This window comes from Rhyacophila brunnea, unplaced genomic scaffold (assembly GCF_057557595.1).
Source record: "Rhyacophila brunnea isolate RB1 unplaced genomic scaffold, BYU_Rbru_1.0 scaffold_19, whole genome shotgun sequence".
Taxonomy (NCBI): domain Eukaryota; kingdom Metazoa; phylum Arthropoda; class Insecta; order Trichoptera; family Rhyacophilidae; genus Rhyacophila; species Rhyacophila brunnea.
Genome location: NW_028232848.1, coordinates 37,163,085 through 37,185,867, shown reverse-complemented (window position 1 = coordinate 37,185,867; position 22,783 = coordinate 37,163,085). Strand labels below are relative to the sequence as shown.

General features: G+C 34.9%; 1 protein-coding gene across 2 annotated transcripts in view; it reads right to left on the bottom strand.

The window, feature by feature from the left end:
• Positions 1 to 2,052: 2,052 nt before the first annotated feature.
• hwt (SH2 domain-containing adapter heavyweight) overlaps positions 2,053 to 22,783 on the bottom strand; it is a 295,091-nt gene continuing 274,360 nt past the window's right edge. The window contains exons 4-8 of one of the 2 annotated variants that reach the window (XR_015070540.1): positions 13,632 to 15,629; positions 6,731 to 6,905; positions 5,987 to 6,106; positions 4,059 to 5,065; positions 2,053 to 3,729 (exon numbers count right to left, since the gene is read on the bottom strand). Coding sequence is in view for 1 of the 2 variants with exons in the window: in XM_085946001.1 (XP_085802127.1) it covers positions 4,876 to 5,065; positions 5,987 to 6,106; positions 6,731 to 6,905; positions 13,632 to 15,339 (2,193 nt within the window). In the remaining variant the exon portion in view is untranslated. Of the gene's footprint in view, positions 5,066 to 5,986; positions 6,107 to 6,730; positions 6,906 to 13,631; positions 15,630 to 22,783 lie in introns of both variants that reach the window. The other variant, XM_085946001.1, reaches the window with a different exon arrangement.

Here is a 22,783-nt window from a genome sequence, read left to right as displayed (position 1 = left end):
TCAATAATAATGTTTATAGTTGTGGTACCTCTATAATATTATAGCAAAGTAGAAACGTGTTCCTAAAAGCACACTTGTTATAAAAATGATTCTCTTTATGAATTCATTATTAAAAGAAAAATAATGTAATATTCACTAAGAATTTATGCAGGATATATTTAGAAACAATAGCAGTTTATCATTAATGTTATTCGTATTATAAATTATTTAATTTATTTACAGTTTTCCAAAAACATTTTTTGGCTGGAAGTCTTAAAAATACATAATAATACAAATATCTTCGCATTCCACAAATAGGGTTAGATTTTATTAGAGTATTCTTTTAATTCTTTAAATTATAATGGAAATTAATGACAAACGATAATGGAGAGTCAAACAGAAAACTATCCACAAAAAATTCTGCCAAAAACAATTTGATTTAGTTACAATGAACATATATTATTAACCGATTTAAATATGGGTAATTGAATTTAGCAGAATCGATACCTAGTGTAAATGTATTTCACGTTGCTGGGACATTTGGATGTCACATGAGAGTGCTACAATCCGTCACACAGATTCTATTACCATGTAGCAATGCTACAAAAGCTTCTATGACAGTGGCAATTGATCAAGAGAAATGATGCAACCTTTGCTTGTCTATTACTCTGACACTGCAGTGATACAGTGAAGTATATTAGTTCGTCAAGAATTGATAGTTAATCATATTATAATGACTAAAAAATGAAACATTACTTTGGCTATTGAGCCACGCATTGATAAGAGATAAAATGCCACGAAATGACTGGAGGATTCCGAGTTGAAATCGTTTTGAAAGATTTATCGCGATCTATCTTGCAACGAAAGTTTCATAGAAAGTAGTTCTTTTGATCATGTGGATCATATAGATGATCTGGTTGCCAACTTTCTATAGTAGATGGCATCGTAAAAAGAAGATATTATATAATAATTTAAAATAGTTTTACTTTCAATAGAGTGATATCAATACCATTGAAATAAAATATGCATGAAAATATTCCAACTACGAAGATTAATGAATCAAAATTCTAATGGTTATAAATTCTGTACTATTCCATTTGAGTCATTTTTGGTGACACGGGTTTCGCCTTTCGGCATCTTCAGTATGTGCACGCAACAAAAGATTTTCACGATGTATACGCCTATTGATTGTATTATTAGTGATAGGCTTTTTTTTACAAACACTTCAACTATTCATAACTTGTTTGTTATATTTTTTATTGTGATCCTTGATTTAATAGGTAGGTAGGTGATAAAGTTTTTACATACTTTATTGTATTAATTTGTTATATAAGTTTGAATTAATTGTATTCGTTGTCAATGTGTATTTACTTTTTGGTGAGTGCACATCATAGAGGTATTAAATAAAAATAGGGGCAAAGAATCGGCTTTCTCATACGACTGAATGAAGCAGGCCAACAATAGCCGACAACTTACGAGAATAGCGACGCGATAAAAAATTCAGGGCATCACGGAGGATTTACTTTGGTCATTATAACATACCCATGTAATATAATCTTAACGTGGAAATTTTGCCGCAACTTGATTACCAGCCCGCCTCACCATACTAGCCTGCTTCACCATACTTTCATATAACCTGCCACCCCTAGGTGCGTGCACATAGTGCCTGAAGATGCTGAAAGGCGAAACCTGGGTCGCAAAAAATGACTCAAATGGAATAGTACAATACTTAAATCCATTAGAATTTAAATTCAAATTCCATCAAGTACCTTCGTTCGAAAGTTTTAAGATTAATGTATCAGTTTCATAAATAATGCATAAGATTTAAACAAATATACACAGGTTTGACAATATAACTTATGATTAGATTATAATATTCATGTTATATTTTATTTATAGTAATGGTTTTAATAATAGAATACCAATTTACTTAAGTTATCTATTCTGACATCTATATAATATGTAGTGCACAGTACAGTAAGTATAATATTAAGACTTAATATTGGTATATACACATATAAAATTCATGAAACAGTATTGACACGGATTACACATTGATTTTTGTTTGCTTTTCATCACTTTAAAGTGATAGATGGACGTAAAGATAGTAATTATTAACTATCGGTAGGCTTAAGACAGTAATTTTATTATTTCGGATATTATTTTGATTTAGAAGTAAAGATTTAGGCTAGATACTCATTTAGTTAACGTCGTGGAATTTTTATCTGGCCGGGATCTTACGCATGCTATTGCTAGTGATACTACCACTCGACGATAGCGGCCATCAATAACCTATTTTAGTTTTAGGACCTAATTGTCCTAATTGATAATATCTTTGGTTCAAGAAAAATTGACTCTACGGACAATTGAGTGTAGATAAAAAACTACATGATAGTTTAACCATTTCTTTGCTTAAAAAGAAAAAATCTACTGATGTAATAGGTACATTTAATTTACTGTAAAGCTAGCTGTTGCGACAACAGCGACTGAAATGGACGACAGTGACTGGCATAGTTGTCATAGACAATGTATTTACTACTGATTTCGTAGCAGTAGTATTGCCGCACTCGAACAGCTACCTTTAACTTGAATTATTCATTCTTAAGGAGAGAATCCAATCTATATTATAGAACGTTATTTTTGCTGAAAAAATAGTCAATAAGTACATAATTGTTGGTTTGTAATGAGTGGTTATTAATTTTCTTTAATATAGCGATAAGCAGGTTTTTTTTTTGTATATATTTTGTGAATCCGTCTGCGAGTGCAATAATTGTCCGCGCACTCAATTGTCCGAGTACTATCTGTGGATGGCAGCAATAAATAGTCACTCTTAATGACACCATGAATCAAGATTCTTCTATGTTTCAATTTATATACTCGTACAATGAAATAATGATAAATCCTAATTCCATCAAGTACCCACAGTCGATAGTATTAATTTTCGAAATAACGATAATTTAGATATCAATATATTCACGCCATACACGGATATATAGTCAGCGGGTAAATATCCACTTGAGATGTCTTATTCTTACAGCTGTGTTAACTCACGTGACAGCCGGCTATTGCAACATGTTTTCTATGAGTCCTTTATAAAAACTGAGTCATTTATAATCAAAATTGTTTCTTGTAGTTTCTTATTATAAATCTCAAGCCTATGTTTTATTATTTTATACAAAATACCTACCTACACACTAATAGTATGCGTCAGTTTTTAAATATTTTAGATATATGCTATGTAGAAGCATCAAACTATCTCTGCCATGTAATCCAAAATGGCCATGCTTAACAATTAATAAATAGCTTGATAAATTCACAGAATATCAATATGATAAGCTGTCAACATACATTGTCAAATCATTTTCTGTACTTAGTTGCAAATCTTGATAATATTATGATGTAGTAATTATTCTAGGATGTCATAAACTCAGCTGTTAAATGGCAGCCATATTGGATCACATTGTGGCCATTATCTGTGCTTCTCAATAGTTTCAAGTAAATGCCGTTACTCATAACAATATTATGTGTACAGATGACCATCATAGTATTTTTTAAACATTTTTGTTTTTGCACATAATATATATTCAGCCAATATTCTTGACTGTTACCATATTATATTTTTCTTCAAGAGTCAAGATCTGCAACATCTATCATTGATATATTACGCATTAATGAAATGAAGGAATCATCATTTATGTAGTCATCAAAAAAAAAAAGCTAACCAATTAGTAATGCGTCAATTACATTGAGCTACTTTACGAGCTGCTTGTTGGCGAATTTACAATCTGCCTGTAAAGTCGCCCAGTGTCATCATTGAACAAGCTAACAAGCAGATTGTAAACAATCTACCGAGAAAAGTTGAAAGCCGGTTACATCTGCATCTGCGCAGTAGCAACCTCCCGGTGAAAAACGAACTACATTCTGTCAAAATAGTCGCTGGCTGTGGCTTCTCAGCGAATGGAAAGTTTTGTGTGTCATTATCACAATCGAAGTAGCTGAATCGCCCGCTTTTAAATTCGCCAACGAACAGCTCGTAAAGTAGCTCAATGTAATTGACGCATAAATGCTATAAAATTCACATTGATATGATTGTTAACCCATCACTACCCCATTTCTATTTTGTCATAAGGGAAAATCGGTTATTATATAATTATGTGTATAGTTTCAGTTTCTTTACAGTAGCTCTTGTTATACTAACATTTGTAATCGATCTTAAATCTCGGTTTACTCAAAATTTATAAATTGCGCACTTTACGATAAGATAGCGAGGCTATGAAAATTCAACGATACATGACAATCGTATTATAAAGCAATATTAAAACTGAGGGGTACATAGGTGACAATCGAGTGATTTTATGATTGGCATAGTTTTGAGTTGATACTGCCACTTTTTATTTTTGATTCGTTTCATCTCAGCGTTTCTCAAACTGTGGTGCGAATACCGGTGGTATGCGCTTGTACTTTTTTTTCATAAAAAATATTTGCTTTATCTATTGCATGACATAAATAGAGCCGAAGGGAGCACTCAGTGCCATTCAGGAATAATATAAAAAGAAAAATCCATTTGTGAAACACTTATTGAAAATTATGAAGGATATTCTATATTTTTTCTATTATTCTATTGCAATTTTTCAATTTCGCATTGAGCTGTTAATAGTTTTTCAAATATGCTTGTTTAAATCTATCCACGAGACCAATAATTGGCCAGTTACAAGATTATATTATGTCATATTGTTTAACAATTAGACGGTCTTTAATGAATATAGTTAAAAATGGGGTATTCTGATAAAATTTATATTACTAAAAGGTATGAGTATGTAAGTTTGAGAAACACAAATCTATACTAAATAGATCAATGTATTTGATATCCATGACACTTGTGAGCGATGTAATTGTTTAAAGAAGTTGAGCGATGAGTGGCTTTGAAAGGCACATGTGCTCAGCTCCCCGCACGGGCAGTCGGTTGAGGCAGAAGTGTCGAATCATCTCGGGGATGGTGTCGAAAGGCCGGCTGAACTGGCCCAGGATGTAGCGGCCTGTCTCCGTCGACTGCTGGATCCGCATGTGCATGAAGCCACGGGCCGATCTGGAATAACAATCAAACAGTTTAAAAAAATGCCTTGCGGCTTTGACGAATAATATTTCAAATTATACGGTGTTGCTATTATGAATTTAGTTATGATCTATGGTTGCATCTTAGATGGCAAAGTTTAGCATATTATGCATGACATTGGGGAATAATGGAGGTGGGCTATATATATTATTATTCTACCATGTCCGATCCTAGTAAGATCATATGGGCCTCCACAGAGTAGAGGTTTGTATTAACAGATTTTGCAGACATACATTTGCAGATTAACAGATGTCAGCCACTTGCTCAACCTATTAGGTCAATACTCTGACTCATACACAAAAATCGAAAAATATATATATATATATATAGATATAAATAGTGCCCACTAAACTTTATCAGTAATATTTGTGTTCATTGAACTAAGAAGAATACAAATTGCAGATGGTGTTGGTCATTTAACTAAACCATAATAGATGATAGTAAAAAAATTTAACCATCCTCCTCCGTGCAGTTTTCTGGGTACATTCCCATACCCAGATATTCAGGTTTTTTAGTCTAGTGATGAACACCTGGTCTCCAGGTAGAACTGCAGTTGTTAATGTATGAGTTATTGCGACCTGTCGCATCCACAACCTATCGAGTGCACGTTATTAGGATCGTTAGTGTCTGTTCGTGTCGTTTGTGCTGACTTGTCTTTTAGACATGTCACATCAGAATATTAAAGCAAACATTGTAGATGTCTCAGATGGTTTCACCAATTCATGAATTCCACTGACACAGGCCTTGCGTGTTGTAGAATGATGAATAGAAGGCTATTCTACATTCCAGTCATCCAGGAAGATGAAATAATATTCCATTCACCTAAATAATGTGTATTTTTTATTCCCAGGGGAGGTCCAGACAGCAACCATTAATAAGTCAACGACCACTTACTTCAAACTTAAGGAGTAGTCCCTCCTTGCCGATTCACTATTGCGAACTAAGAACCCGCCCTCTGCGGATCCCCGGAGCACTCCTTCAGCTTCAACTCGGGTCATAGCTCCGTGATACCAACTGGAATAGGAATTGAATTTAAATTATACAATGTTATGCCACGGGAGTACAGAGCACATTGCATATTATTTATTGAAATTGCATTAAAATTTATCATCATCAGCCAGAGTCGATCCACTACTAGATGAAGGCCTCCCCTAGCTCACTCTCCTCTTCTTGGTTCCTTGAATACGTGCACATTTTTGTTGGATTTTGACTATATGTATGACTTATCGGTTTTTGTTATAAAACACCTCATATTTTCTTAAATATCCTATATCGCGTTGAAACTATAAAATTGTGTAACTCCAAAAATGCTACTTCACAGGAGAGACAAAAAACATTACGGTGTTGTACACAAAAAATGTTTACATGTTTTTTGGAATTACATCATTTGCAATACGGGACTATTAACAGTGGCCACTAGATGACATTCAGAGTTTCGATTAAAACGGAGTTACACATTTTTCTAGTTTCAAGGATGATAATATTATTATGGACATACAATATTTTTACAGTATAAAGGTAACAACTCAATTTCAGTAAAAACTAGACGTACAGTATCTCCGCACTAACCGATCAGTATGGTATAAGTAACTACCTAAACCATTTAAATATTAATAATAAGTAATTTCCGATGCATACCCTTGTCGTTCGAGTGGCAAAGCAGTATCGACTACATCGGCCAGGACGGGTACGATTCCAGAGGCTCCAAAGTTTAAGGCGAGTCCTCGACTTCCTTCTCCAGGATTAGCATTAGCAAGGGCTCCTCCGCTTCCTTTTTCTTCCAAGTTGAGGGTGAGGTTTGGCCGTGGTACACCTGAAAACAAGAAAATTATAGAGATTTTATTTTTATACGTACGGAACACCTTGGTAATTCTTTTTAAAAAGTTTACCTTAAAATCATAAACCATAAATTATTCAAACAAAACTTGTATATCTATGCGTGATAAGTATTGTCTCCTTTCACAAAAGAGTTCAAAATATCTATATTTTTATTTAATATAAATAGATAATCGAAAATAAGTAACATTTCTCTGTCAATTTTTTTTTTTGCCTACTTGTCAGACTTAAAATTCGTGCACAGGTGCTAATGTGATGACAATTTTGATCGATTGATTTAATTTAAATATTGTATTATACCCTGTTTACACGTGCATGGATTTACTGCTGATAGAACATATTATCGTGGCCATTACAAGAAAATTCACCTGTAAACATCTAGTATCCTGCAAGTTGCAAGATTGCATGCCTGAATTAAAAAAGTTCAGAAGCCTCTGAATTTTCACGCGACAGATTTGTTCGATATCTGCGCCTGCACAGTAGAATGATAGTGGCAAACCTGCCGAAAAAATGAGCCACACCGTGCAGAGACTCATTTTGAAGTTAACCGATTTTTACGACTGTCGAATATTACCATAAATGACAATGAAACATTTTGCTTACTCCTGAAGAATGAAATTGGTGAGACAGTCAGCACATTTACGTGTAAACAGTTATTATCGCGTTAGTTTAAAATACACACTATTGGTGGAAGTAAAGCCATGCATGTGTACAGGCGCTGTTAGTATGTGTCGTCATTTAGCATATGCAGCAAAAAGTGGGTAGGGGCAGATTTTAATTAGTATAATATATAAATAGATATTGGGCTTGAAGGACCGAGAAATTCTGCATAGTATCAAAGTCAGAAATTTAATAGTAGTACCTTGGCCACATTATGAGAGGACAAAAATACAGTATTCCCCAACTCGGTATACGAGGAAAGATCAGTAAACATAGAAGTTAAGAACCTCTGTGAGCTCCACTAAACTGTTTCGGATAGTAGATGATGAGTAAAATCGCCTTTATGTTGGCCGACCTACAATAGGGGCATGGCACGAGATTAAACAGAGTGTCCCATTGGTTCAGAATCGCTGCTGTAGAGAATTTTGGATGTAGGATGTAGGTACCTATTATTATGGAATAAATCAATTTTATTCATGTTTTCGAAATAGACATTCGCGCTATATCATGAATAAAGTACAAATCAATTCTGTTTCCTGTCAAAAAGAAAATCCAATTACATTAAATCGAAAATTGCAAGATGCTATCTCCCTCTCGGCCCCTCATAAAAACGCGCCGTATAATATTATCTTCTAGGTAAGGTAGATTTCTACTTAGAAGAAATCAAATCGGTTCGAAAGCTCTCTAATCACGTGACAGCTCTTAACTTACTTTGACAGATGGCAGTGCGCGTTAAACTGTTGTACCAGGTTAGTGCACGGGAAAGATGGCGTGAGTAGGTATACGTCGCATTCAATTCTGTTTGATTGATCGACTTTGGGGGTCTACAAAAAAAGTTGTGCAATACTTTTATATCGGAAACATTGATGCGATCTTCAGGGTCGTAAATCATTTTATTATCAGTTGGTCGTAACTTATTAACAAGGTGGCCTTTATCTGTAAACAGAGTTCGGAAAAGTTGCCAGTCTCGTCGGGGAGATGATGTCTTTTGGCAGCATTTTACGAAGAAAATATTTTTACGATTCAGAAAATTGCAACACTAAAATGGTAGATTATTTTGACATTATTAGGACATTAGTCATAAAAACTGTTACAGCGATTGTATCCATTGTTATTTCGTAGGTAATCAAAATATAATTAACATAAATATGTCGACAAACTGAAAATAATAATTCTGTTACGTTATAAAAGGAAAAATAGAAAAAAATGGTGTGTAACTACTTATGTACGCGCGTTAGAAGTTAAACCGTTATACTTACTTCTTTGGCGTAACAAAACAAAAACAAAACATGTGATAACCTAGATTCTTCGACCAGCTCTTAAGAAAAACGGCCGCTTATTGGAGCGCCGTTGGTTTATTTCTACACAGTTTACTTATATTACTAAATTATCTAATTATTTTTCGTTGTTTTTATTTTTAAAATAACAACTGTCACTCTGACGTTTAATCGTTTGTTTACGTAAGGAATTGCAAATGGCTGAAAATAATAAATTCGTTGCCTAGGCAACGGAACAATTCTACTATCAAACTTGCGTTTGTCTACAGCTGACTGGTTCGCAGCTAACTTCATACTGTCGCGCACTTTCGCAACGGTGTGCGCGCGCAGCTCTCAATTTCATTCTCTACTAAACGCCCCAAAAGAAGTATAACTTCAAAAATACAATGGAGTCAATCAAATAAGTATCCTAATATTTTTTCACCTGCGGCGCTATTTTCACTCTTCTTACCGCAGTAAAATAAATGATCTAGCTTGATAATCAATGCAAAATACATGTATATGGAGTACAGCATAAGGCGAATTTAAGGCGAATTTAGAAACGTGGCAGCAAACAGTTGAATGTTTAATTATATCAGATCACATCAAATTGCATCACACATCTACATATTTTTATATTCAAAGGAAGTGAAATAGCGCTGCAGGCGACTTTTTTTTACTAATAAAATAAATTTGAGGTCTGTGTTTATCTCACTTAATTGGTTAACCCACCATGCTGGGCCCCCAGGCTAGAAACCTGTCAGCCCCCCCTTGGGGGCCATGATGATGATAACACTAATCATTTTGTGGGTGAGTTGGGTATTTCCCGAGAAAATCTCAATCTCGAGATTCGGGATTTCCAGAAAAGAATTCTCGAGATATCGGGAAATTAAAAAAAAACTGTACCTAAAATCAATGTAAAAACAGACAAATTCCAAAAAAGATTTTATTTATTTATGTAATAACACAAACAAAATAGAAATAGGAAAACAAAAATAATTCAAAAGTTACTTATTAAAATAGAATTTAAAAAAATACAGACTGTCAATCGCTGCGTCTGACAATCGCGTATGCTTTTGAGACACAAAATTCCCTTATGTTGCAAAAATTGCGCTCATTTTGAGTCGACGTTGGCTTAATTATTGTGTTAAATGCCCCGATCAGTCTCTGAACGTTTTGTCCACTTTTTTCATATAGAAAATCGTTGTTAATTTGATAATAAAGAAATCCCGAATCCCGGGTAAAGATTCTCGAGATCCGGGATTTCCCGAAATGTTAAAAATTTCATTCTCGACATTCAGGATGGAAAATCTAGAAAATTTATCGAGAATTCCCGAAACCCAACTCTAATTATGGGTAAATCAAACTTTCTCATCCATTTACTAATATGAAATGTTGCAAGCTCTGTTGGCGAGTTCTATATCAATTAATTATTGTAAACGAGTGCAAACGATGCGCGGCCCACCTAATGTACAACTTCTCACGGACGTGAGAGCCTTAGCAAAGAAACGAAGCTAATCTCACTAATCTGAGAACGGAGATATAAAAGTGGGTATCGGGCGATTCGAGAGTGACGCCGCGCAGTGGAGAGGCGAGAATTTATTTCACCCGTCTCAAGCTCAAGTTGAGTTGAATTATCCGCGTGTTCCTGTCGGATAGGGCTCCCCACACTCCTCCTGTCCAGCCGGCAATCCGTCTTAATCAGAATAATGTAAGAAAGGAGTGATTCACAACTCGACCTCTTCTCCTAGTATGTACTGGAATTAGGTGCAAATCAAAGAGCGTTTCTTTGTATCGGATTTGTAAAGCGTGAATCAAATTATCTTTCAGCTATTTCTTAACAAACTCGAAGCGATGAGGCTGTATGTTATCAATAATAATATTATCATCACTATGTTAAAACCTTCCACGCAGATAATGCTCACATTATTCAGCTGCGATTTTCTTTGACTCAGATAACGCACTCGATTCGTCAGATGATTTAAAGGGGGCCTCGAAACAGTTAAAATCAGCCATACATTTATTAAATTATCCCGAAATCTTAAAAAGATACATATTTCTATTCTAAGTATATTTTGTATCATTTTTTTTTGTTTTTACGAGAAATCGATGTTAGTCATTTACTCAATGAAATCATACAAAATTGCAACTGAATGTAGGTACACGTTTTTTACATTTCCACGACTAAATTCCTATGGTGGACCCAAAGTCCACTATAGTCAGGCCGTGATACGAAATCGTAAATTTCGATAGTAGAGTATATGCTTCATAACTTTGCACTCCAGCTCTAGGATGAAAATGTTGTAATATATTCTAAAAATATGTTTTTTACATATATCACCTGTCCAATCTGTCTATTTATGTGTTAGGTACTACAAGGTATATTAATACAAGAAAATATCATATTTGATCCAATTTTATGTGAGGTAATCAGGCAAAGAGGCGTATCAGTATATAGTAGAGTGCAAAAAATATGAATGTATCATATTGACATACATGTATACGTTAATTGATTTGAACGAAATATACATTTGAAATGTTTCATTTACTGCCAACAGGTATTCGAATATAATCAATAACTAGCTCTACAATCTATCTTAACTCGTAATTCAATACCCCGGCCTATTTATAGCCGGTCTTGGGTGCGATCCACGTATTGGACATCAGAGAATCTGATCTAGAGCGATTCTGCGCGGATCTGACTATCGTTTTATGAAAGAAACAATGACTTGTAGATATTTGATTAAATTTTAGATTAAGGCGATGTCTTTACCTACTAGAGGCACCTACCGGAAAAATATGAAGTTTGCAATTTCAGACATTTTTTTGATAATTTACAATTTCAACTGTATTAATTGATTAATACATAATATCTGAAAACATTAACTAGAAAAATATTTTTATTTTAAGTCAAAGATAAACTTACAATTGTAAAAAAATGTGAATTTGATCTTATTATTACATATATTTTATGGTCATATTTATTATTAAAATTTAGTTTATTAAGTTTTCTATGCTTCGCTTAAAAGATATTTGACTAATTCATAGTTTTAATATTTTTTATATCTATTTTAAAAAACATCGATTTTTATAAAAAAATATATAAATATGTAAAACTTGAAATCCTTTTTATTTATATCAATTTTTTTTAGGTGTGGTCCCAATATTGAAGCTCGTCAAAATCATCAAAACAATGTGTCAAATTGTAAACTTTGTATTTTTCTGCTAGGTGCCTATGGTAGGTAAAGACATCGCCTTAACGTCGGGATTTTAGACTGCCTAAGAATGGAATGTTACTGATAATTCCAATACCTAACCGTAATTCTATATTATTTAAAATGAAATTATTAAATCAACATAAGATAGGAAGATACCTCCTTAAAAAATGTTAACAACCACTTCTTGATAAGTATATAATATTATCACGAAAGTAGATAGGTACATATACCTACGAGTACATAATATAATACGTGGCCTGCCTAACTACAACACGTAATTCGACTTGATGGATACGAATTAACCCTAGCACTAACCTCAATTTTCCTCCCCACACAGTCTGCTAGCCTAATACATATTTCTTATAAAGAGAATTTTCCAAGTTCATTTTCCGAATGAATTTTCCAACATCAAATAATAAAAGAAATCTTTATCACGAGTTAATAATGGCCGAATTAGCCGGACTTTGTTTTTTCCCCAATAATTTGTAGTGTGAACAAATGTGAAAATAATATTTTCCGATGGTGATTATTTTTTTTTATGAAGGCAATGGTCTAATTTGTGGGGAATATTGTTAGCAGTCACACAAACCTGTCGAAAGTAATTTGACGAAATTTTGTTACTCATACTGAATATATGTATTATTAAACACTAAAAAAAGATTGAAAACATAAAATACGCATTTAAACCTGATATTTTCCATCAAGGCACTTCTTTATACATAGGTATAATTTTTATTTTTTTTAAATTTATTTCTTCAATTAAAACTATAAGCAATTCTCATGAAACATTTTTTTGAACATCATTACCTTGTCAACTACATAGATATAGATCTACATTCTAATGGATTTAAGTTTTGTACTATTCCATTTGAGTCGTTTTTAGCGACCCGGGTTTCGCCTTTCGGCATCTTCAGGCACTGTGTAAATTCACCAAAAAGCAAATGAGCACTGATACCGAATACTATTAACTCTAACTTATATAACAAATCAATATAATAAAGTAGGTAAAAACTTAACACCCACCTATTTAGTTAAGGGTTATAATCAAAAAAATATAACAACACATTATGAATAGTTGAAGTGTTTGTAAAAAACTCCTTACCTTATCAACAATACACTCGATAATTGTATAAATAATCGTCAAAACCTAATAATAGATCATTCGTTATTATAAATAATAACAATACTACACTCAAGAGGCGTAAAATCTTATATTCTGGGAACAATGGTTACCAATGGAGTTAACTAATGAGATATATCTATATATCTATAAGTTAGAGTTAATAGTATTCGGTGTCAGTTTTATTTGCCTTTTAGTAAGTTTCCAAAGTGCCTGAAGATGCCGAAGGGCGAAACCCAGGTCGCAAAAAACGACTCAAATGGAATAGTAGAAAACTTAAATAAAAAAATAAAATTTAAATTCAAATTCCATCAAGTACCTTCGGTCGATAGTAATAATATATAGATCTACGTCAAAAATATGCTGTAATGATTAATTTTGTTCTAGTTTATGACTCCGTATTATAAATATATACAATCAAAGCCATACATAAAGCAATTATTAATTACCTTGGGCACGTTCAGCATCCTGCACACTGTGACTAGAAGATGCATGCGAGCCTCCACTGCTGGCTGGGCTACTGGAAGCTGGAGCCCGCAGCCTTCTCCTGAGTTTGGGCATATCAAAGGGTAACTCTCGAAGATCAACCGAAGTCGCACTACCAGAGGTGCAGGCGTCCTGGGCAGCTGCTCTTCGTCGCCTCAACTTTGGCATATCAAACGGTAAATCGCCAAAGTCGATTTGTCCATTGTTCGCATCGACTGCTATACTACTGGCACTATTATCCACCGGGATTTGGAAAGGCTTTGAGAATCCCATGAACGCACTCCTTGTCTTGGCTCCGTCGCGCGAATGCAACGATATACCACTGTCTGACCCTAAAATTTCTGTATCACCTGTTTTGTTGGCTTGCTGAAATGCCAAGTTTAAAAGATTCTTATTTTGAAGTGGGCGTCTTTTAATTTTGACTCCAGTATTCGTATCTTGTGTTCCAATTTGATTTGCTGTGACATTGTCAGTATCGTCAGGTGATACCTTCTGTGAATTATTGTTCCTATTGTTGTCTGACGTTTCCGAAGCAGGCTCCTGTGAAGATTTATCTGATATCGGGCTAAGTATGTGTAGTTTATTGGCATGGTGGGATATGAATCCGCTAAGAGGACTTGCATGGTGTGCATTAGGGAATCGACCGTTATTGGCAGAATCTGAACTATGGGAACTAAGAGATGCAGAATTGCGACTCTCTGAACTACTGGTGCTACGGTTTCCTTCACTTGTACTGCTGCGAATTGACTCCATACTTCCTCCGCTACTGCTGGTCGCCATACTTTCTGTACTGGAATAATTATGTCTTCGTCTATTCGCAGGCCTTCCTTTGAATTCAAGAATAGGTCCTGATTCTTTACATCCTCTGAATCTATGCATTTCTGGCGTGTCAGTATCAGATACTGGTCGCCCTTTTATTTCTAAAAACAGTCCATTATGCAATCGAGGTCTTCCTTTGATTTCAGATATCCTATCCCGTGAATCACGGATCATATTTCTAACACGGTTTCCACATTCGTATTCCGGGTTATTATTGGACAACGCTTTTATTTCAGCGATACTTCCTTCGCTACTTTCAGGGAGTTCTCTCGCTCTTAATGATTTAACAGGTAGGCGGAGGTCTTTAAGTCTCGGATGGGCGGGTTGGGATGGCAGATTCGGTGCACTCTTGATGCTGTTCATGGCAAGGTTGTCCTTACTCTGACGGAATTTGGTCGGCAAAGGAGCAGTGGACGGTGGAGACGGGGCGTAACCCCGCGATTCCGTATCATTCAATTCAACATTCTCTATTTCTCCAGACAATGCTGATACGACTGGATCTTCAGTTTTTTGACGAAGTCTCGCTGATACCGGTTTCGGTCGCATGTCTGGTTTGATGACGACTCTACGTCGGATTTCTCCGCATGCTGTAGCCGAAGAAGGCTCAACTGTAGAAGATGAAGACGATTTAAAGGTGTCGATTGGAGGAACGCGTCCATCGCTCAGCTGTAGAAGTAGAGGATGGTTGCTGACGCGATCAACGTCATCTAGATCGTCATCGGAGCGAGCGACTTTACAGTCGAAGGCTGTTTCGTAAAGGCGTCGCGCCCTGGCCGCCATTTCGATCTCGCGGAGGTGGTCTGCCGAGTTTGGCGCGAAGAAGGGATCAGGGTCCCAAGCCCCCGGGGGCATGGATTCGCCGGACGAGCTCTCGGCGTCGACCTCGACGAATAGACCCTCAGAAGTGACGGCGTAGCGTGAGACGACCTCGTCAGGACGCGCTAGGTCTCCGTAGTAATATGGCGATGGCTGCCTGCGCGAACGCCGAGGTACCCGAGGGGGGAGGTTGGCATAAGCCGGCTCTTTTTTCTGCGAGCTATTTGTTGCTCCGCGGGCTCGCGAACCGGTGCTCCACGCGCGGCGGGTCAGAGACGGCGCCAAGCTGACTTCTGATGATGACGCGTCATCAGATGAGGATCCATCTGTAACAAACAGAAATAGTAAAATAAGTCACAAAATATACCCAAACTGATCAAACAGTCATATCTAGTACACACTTATTAGGTATGTTACAAATAACGGAAGGCGAGAAGAATAATTCTTATACTTATACTTATCTTGTTACATATTAAACAAAAATGCATAGTATATGCATATTATAGAAGATGGAGATTTCTGTGGATTCCCTATAAAAATGCTTCAGGAAGTTGTTATTTGACCTGAGTGTTATGTGTATAATATACAACAACCTTAAAAAACCCTCAATCTTCTCACTCTGTATAAAAAAATAGTAGACCAGGGCATTTATTTCATTGTACCCACCGCGAGTGGAATATATCGCGCCGAGATAATGGAGTTGAGGTGAATTTCCTAGAGTGACTAAGATAATAACTCAATCATTCTGTCGCGATACATTCCACTCGCGGTAGGTGTACTTTTTTCAATATCTTCGGTAGGTATATATTGTAATGTTTTCAAAACATAAAACAATGTCTAATTTAATTTCAAATCATCCGTGTATTATCATAGTACATATAAGTTGCGAAATCGGTTACCTACATTTTGTGTTTCATAACAATAACTCGATTTGGATAAATCAATTCACCGAAATGTTTGTATTTAATAAAAAAAAATCGCTTCTTGTCGGTTTAAGGGTAGCCAGTGGCAACTTTTTTTGAAAATAGCCGATATACTGGATTGTTTGTTAGATTAGGTTAGGTTTTCATTCTTGAATTCATGAATTTTGCCAAAATCAGCCACCAGCTTCCCTTAAACCAACTTGTCAAAATATCATATAAATTGCACTACCTATCGCTAATATTTTTCAGTTAATAAGTTTTTTTGTAAAAAAAATATCTGAATAAATGCTATTGAGATAGCTGACTTTGTAACCTAGTACTTAAAAAAATATACGTCTATTTTATCTAAAAGCATGGAATGAGAGAGAAAATTAAACTGCCCTCGAACAAATTGAAATAAAAAATACATTCACAGTCTAAGTCCGGATTGTGTAATGGCCCTAACATACATACATATTAAAATCGACCCCTATTTCGAATGACGCGTCCGATGGCTAAACGACCCTCTACAACCCCCGTTTTTCAGTGCAGGGTCGCTCATTTAGAAATATTCGAGTATATTTTCCAGCATTCAATACGATTCGGGTCTTTCAAAAGAAAATGATGACACAATGGGACATGTCAGTAAGAGAGGAATATAAAAGATCTAAATGCGAAGAGAGCACATAAGAAAATTCTTTGAACTATTTGTCTTGTTAGATGGTATTTTATTATACGTACAATTAAATTATAATATGGTTAAAAATATATTATTATTATTGTACACACCAGTGGCGAAGGGTGGAGGTAGGCTGTTAGGATCCGACATAAATAGTGCACACTAAACTTTGTCAGTCAAACGTATTTGTTTTCATTATATTACAATGTATAGATAGTGTTTATTAGTTTTTTCTAAATTCAATTAAACCCTGTCTAACACAAGACATAGTAAATAATAGTCAACAGATATTCGTTTATCTATAAATTAACTAAAATTATGCCATTAAACCATACATAATTTTAGATATTTTATAGATAAAGATAAAAGAATATTTTTATCGATTATGGTTTATATAAGGTTTATTATATTACTACCAATGCGGCTTTAGACGAAACCGCAGTACTACCGATCAAATCTTTACACTGCGCCAAATCTTTGAAAAGAAATGGGAATACGCCCAAGATGTACACTGTCTCTTTGTAGATTTTAAAACCGCATATGACTCTATTGATAGAGAAGCTCTCTGGAATATATTGAAAGAATTCGAAATACCGTCAAAACTTATAAATATAATAAAAGTATGCATGGACGGATCCAGAAGTAGAATTCATATGCAAGGTAGTATATCAGAATCTTTTGAGGTGACAGCAGGACTAAAACAAGGCGACTCCTTGTCACCCATGCTGTTCAACTTAGCTTTAGAGAAAGCCGTTAGAGAAGCTCTGAAAGCAGAAGGTGGAGTTACCCTGAATGGGTCCCATAAAATATTGGGCTACGCAGATGATTTGGTGGTGCTCGGAGAATCTGAAGAAGAAGTCAGAGATATTTTCACTCCTCTGGAGGACACAGCGAAAAGGTTGAACCTACGAGTAAATGTGGGAAAGACCAAGTATTTGAAAATGACAAGAGGCATTGAACCCACTGGAAACATTGGAATAAGAAACTCCTCGTTCGAGAGAACCTCTCTCTTCAAGTACTTGGGCTCCAACATTACCTCTAAAAATGAAATATCCCTATCGTCTGTTCAGGTCCAAAATGCTGTCCATCAAAACGAAATTCCGGGTGTATAACGTGGTCATCAAACCAATCGTCATGTATGGATGTGAAACGTGGGGTTTAACAGAAAAACAAGAAAAGGCGCTCCAAGTGTTTGAAAACAGAATCCTCCGGAGAATACTTGGACCCGTCAATGAGAACCACCGGTGGCGCATCCGCACAAACGCTGAGCTCTTCGACCGATACCAACCTAGAATCACTAATATTCTGAGGTCAAGAAAGCTCAGATGGGCGGGCCACGTTGTACGATCTGAAAGATCTAGAACTCTCTATAGGATTTAGAAAGGCACACCAGCAGGCACTCGACCTCTTGGCCGCCCTCGACGGAGATGGGCGGACAACATTCAAAGGGATGCGGAAAGGCTGGGGATAGTCAACTGGGAAGAGAGAGCGCTGGACAGAGATGCCTGGAGAAACGTTGTGCAGTCGGCCATGGACCTGAACGGCCCCTAGCGCCAGTTTAATAATGGTTTGGTTGGCAGGGCTTAATGAATTTAAAATCATCTGTAATATTAATTAATATGTAGGTACTTATTTTTAATTCAACGAAAACAAAAAAAGTATGACTGAAAAAGTGTGCACTATTTTCGTCGGATTGTCCATAGCATACCTAAACTATTATGGTTGGCTTAAGCAGGGTTTGAATTGAATTTTAAAAAACTAACCAGCACTATTTGCATATTGTATTCTTTGTTCAATGAAAATAAATAAGTATGGCTGACAAAGTTTAGTGTGCATTATTTATGTCGAATCTAAACAGCATACCTCCCCTCCACCCCTCGCCACTAGACATACATAATTTGAAAACATCTCATGCATATACCCACTAGAAAAAATCATTTAAAAAAAAAACGATGAATATACTTATCAAACTGCGTTAATAGTATGGCTATCGGTTTTTGTATATTAAATCAAGGTAGGTATCAATTAAATGACTAAATTACTAACCGACGTCACGGATCACTCCTACTATTTAGTTCGATACACGAGATGTTTTCAAATTATGTATGTTCAATATATAGAATGTTATGTTCTCAAATATTGTGAATTATTAGTTTATTAAAGAATCAAACTTCGAGCCCGTAGATATTTTAACTGAGATAGTAGATATTATTAATATGCCTACGTTTAAATCAGAACAATATTTTGATATCTTCAGTAAGAGTCTGCTTAGAGCAGCCTAGGGTCACCCAAGAATATGTCACCAACTATCTGTCTAACCCTAACCCTAACTTACATAATATATTAAACATACATATCTTAAAAACACCCCAGATATATACCCACTAGAAAAAAATCATATTTGAAAAAAAAATACGAAACTCGACGGGATTTGAACTCGTATAACGATTGGTATCGCACCAATCTGTGCATTAACCAATCATGCTACGAGCCTGCTACATAATTACGACAATTTAAACTAGTAGGTCATACATGAAATGCTTATCAAATTGCGTTATTATTGACTATCAGTTTTTGTGTATTAAATCAAGGAATATCAATTACCTTAATTACCAAACCTAACCAACGCCCGGCTCTCGCCAAATCGTCACTGTTCTGGCAGAAGACACTAATTCGAAAAAAATACATATTGAGTTAGTACCAAAATGTTCCTTATTTTAAACTTTACCGTCTGGAAACCTTCTTAATTAATAACCAGTCTTTATTTTAAAGTCATCCTTTTTACGATTACTTAATAAACTCACATGATAGACCATTATTTCAAACTTTTTAACAACTTCAAAGTGAAATTACTCAAAACTAGTATTCTCCCGTTAGTGTGTTCTGCCAGAACAGGGACGAAATATTTTAATAACCTCTACTTGAACTTGCTAACATTCATTTCATCTTTTTTTCTAGTGGGTATATATATATATATCTGAGGTGTTTTCAAGTTATGTTTGTTCAATATAATATGGAATGTTACATTCTTAAAATATTTTGAACTATTCATTGAATAAAAAAATGGTTTATTACATATATTAACTTAATTCGTAGCCATCGGATCATTGTCACTTCAATACAAAAATATATTTCCTAATATGACTGACTTTCAATGCCTTGCAATTTCTATTCAATAAACTTTGCGATCGTTATAAATAGAACCTCAGTGGTTGTCGATACTCAATTAAAAAAGTTTATACCCCTCCGTTTATTTAAAAAGTGCATAGCCCGTTCCAAGTCAAATTGGCTGAGAGGACAAAAGCTCTCCGTCCGTAATAAATATACCTACGTCATTTTATGCAGTTAAAGCTCTGAATAGACTGTTCGGAAAATAAACCACATGAAAATCTTGAAAATTTTTGGACGAGTTCTGAAGAGTAAATTGAAAAGTATTGGAAGACTAATAATGGACGCAGTATTTGAAAAATAAAAGGATTGCCCCAACAAATTATATTCTAATAAACCATTTTTGTCATTCAACGAATAATTCATAAGATTTTGAGAATGTAACATTCCATAATATTGAACATACATAACTTTAAAACACCTCAGATTTAATTGATATTAATTTTACATTAAATTGATTTAATACACAAAAACCGATAGTCAATAATAACGGAATATGATAAACATTTTTCATGTATGACCTACTAGTTTAAATTGTCGCAATTAGATAGGAGGCACGTAGCATAATTGGATAATGCACAGTTGGCGCGATATCAGTGTTTATACGGGTTCACATCCCGTCGAGCATCGTTTTTTTTCAAATATTTTGATTTTTTCTAGTGGGTATATTATCTGAGGTGTTTTCAAGTTATGTTTGTTTGTTCAAATTATATTCTGCCGTAAATCGGTAAATTTAATACAGATGTATTTTGATTGAAAAATGATGTCTGCATTGCCAAAAGTGTAATTAGGTATTGCAAATCTGCGATTGTTGTACTCCACCTACATTGCAGCAAAGGTGATTATTGTCTTTGGTAAAGTTAAAATCGAAGACAAAGTGGAATAAACATTTCTTTAAAATATAATATAAAAAAAACCTAACCTAACGTTTCAGAGTGAACACGCATCAAAGTTTTCGTTTATAATAATTTGGATTTCTTCAATATCTCGAGATAATTCCGATAACGTAGCCTGCTTCTTAAGCTTCAAGGGTACACATTCCGCGTCTGATAAATCCACATGTTGTTTTTTCAATGTGTGTTTAAGACCAGACCATGGAGCGGCTCACGGAAAATCAACCATGGCGGACAATTATTGAACCCAAGATTTTAATTTGTTTGTTTGTTTGTTTACTTTATGGTTGCTGCATTATTTAAGAATTGTTTATAAAAAAAAATCTACTTATGTAGGTCACTCAATTGACCATGGGCTCAAAATATTTTTAATTATAAAGGTTACATTGAAATCGATATCATTGAACGTAGTTCGTTATAAAATAATTATTGATTTTTAATTTTCATCAATATATTTTTGAATAAGCTTGCCAATCTATTCGCGTAGTGTGAAATTGTAACATATATGCCATATGGGTATAAATTTGATAGAATAGCTAACAACCATTTCTCGTAAAAATATTGTGGAGAAACCTCTTCGGGAGGTGGTTATGACTCACAGAGCATTGAATTGCCAGTGACAATAATATGGATGAATAATATAGCCCAGCCTTTTATTTTTGCAATGACTGTAAGTATAAATAATTAGTAGTAGGCATTTAGATTAAATAATTTATACATCATTCGTTGTTAACCACACTGTTTTTTGAAAGTTCTCCAACAAAATATTCACAAGTCTCTCTTGCATCACTACCCAGTGGTCATGGAGTACTTTAAAACAACCCCTGACAGTTTCAACATTTAGACAAAACTAACCCTTCAGCCCTTTATCGAAGCGATCACATTTAATCGTATGACGAATTGGCACTGACTGCGTTTACCTTTGGTGCAAGAGAGCATGATTGACCAGGCCCGTATTTACGCGAAAAAGGGAAAATAAAAACAAAATATTCGAAAAAATGTAAAGATGATTAGCTTAACGTACCCCAGTCTAACGTAATGATGTTTTAATTGAAAGTGGTAGAAGACAAACAGAGAAAATAAGATATTTTAATACTATTAACCTAATAATATTAAATCCGTTTGGGCCCAATATTACACGTATATGTACTAAGTATATAAATATATGTTTTCCCTTTCGACTACCAACTGGTTTTAGACACAAATTATAGCATACATAGACTTAAAACTGTATACAGTTGTTTCGATAGAATTATTAGGTACGAGTACCATACCATGCATGCGTTGGGAACGGTTTGGGGCTAAGCTTGAGTTCCCATATCGCATGAAACGTGCTTACAGAAATTATATAATGGCTATCGATATGCATTTTTACCAAAAATATATATTAAAAAAAAAAATCGGTGTGTGTACTTATGTACGCGCGTTAGAAGTTATACTTATTTGGCGTAACAAAACAAAAACAAAACTTGTGATAACCTAGATTCTTCGACTAGCTCTTAATTATCTTGTTAAATTACACACTCAAGAAAAACGACCGCTTATTGGAACGCCGTTGGTTTATTTCTATACACTTTAACTTATATTACTAAATTATACAATTATCTATTGTTGTTTTTATTTTTAAAGTAACACCTGCCACTATGACGTATAATAGTTTGTTTACGTAAGGAATTGCAAATGGCCGACAATAATAAATTCGCTGCCTAGGCAACGGAACAATTTTAAACTATAATATTATACTGTATAATCGTCACGATTGGAGTATCATACTGTGGCGTAATGTCAGTGCGTTCGGCTGATAACCGAACAATCGGTGGTTCGAATCCAATCGAGTG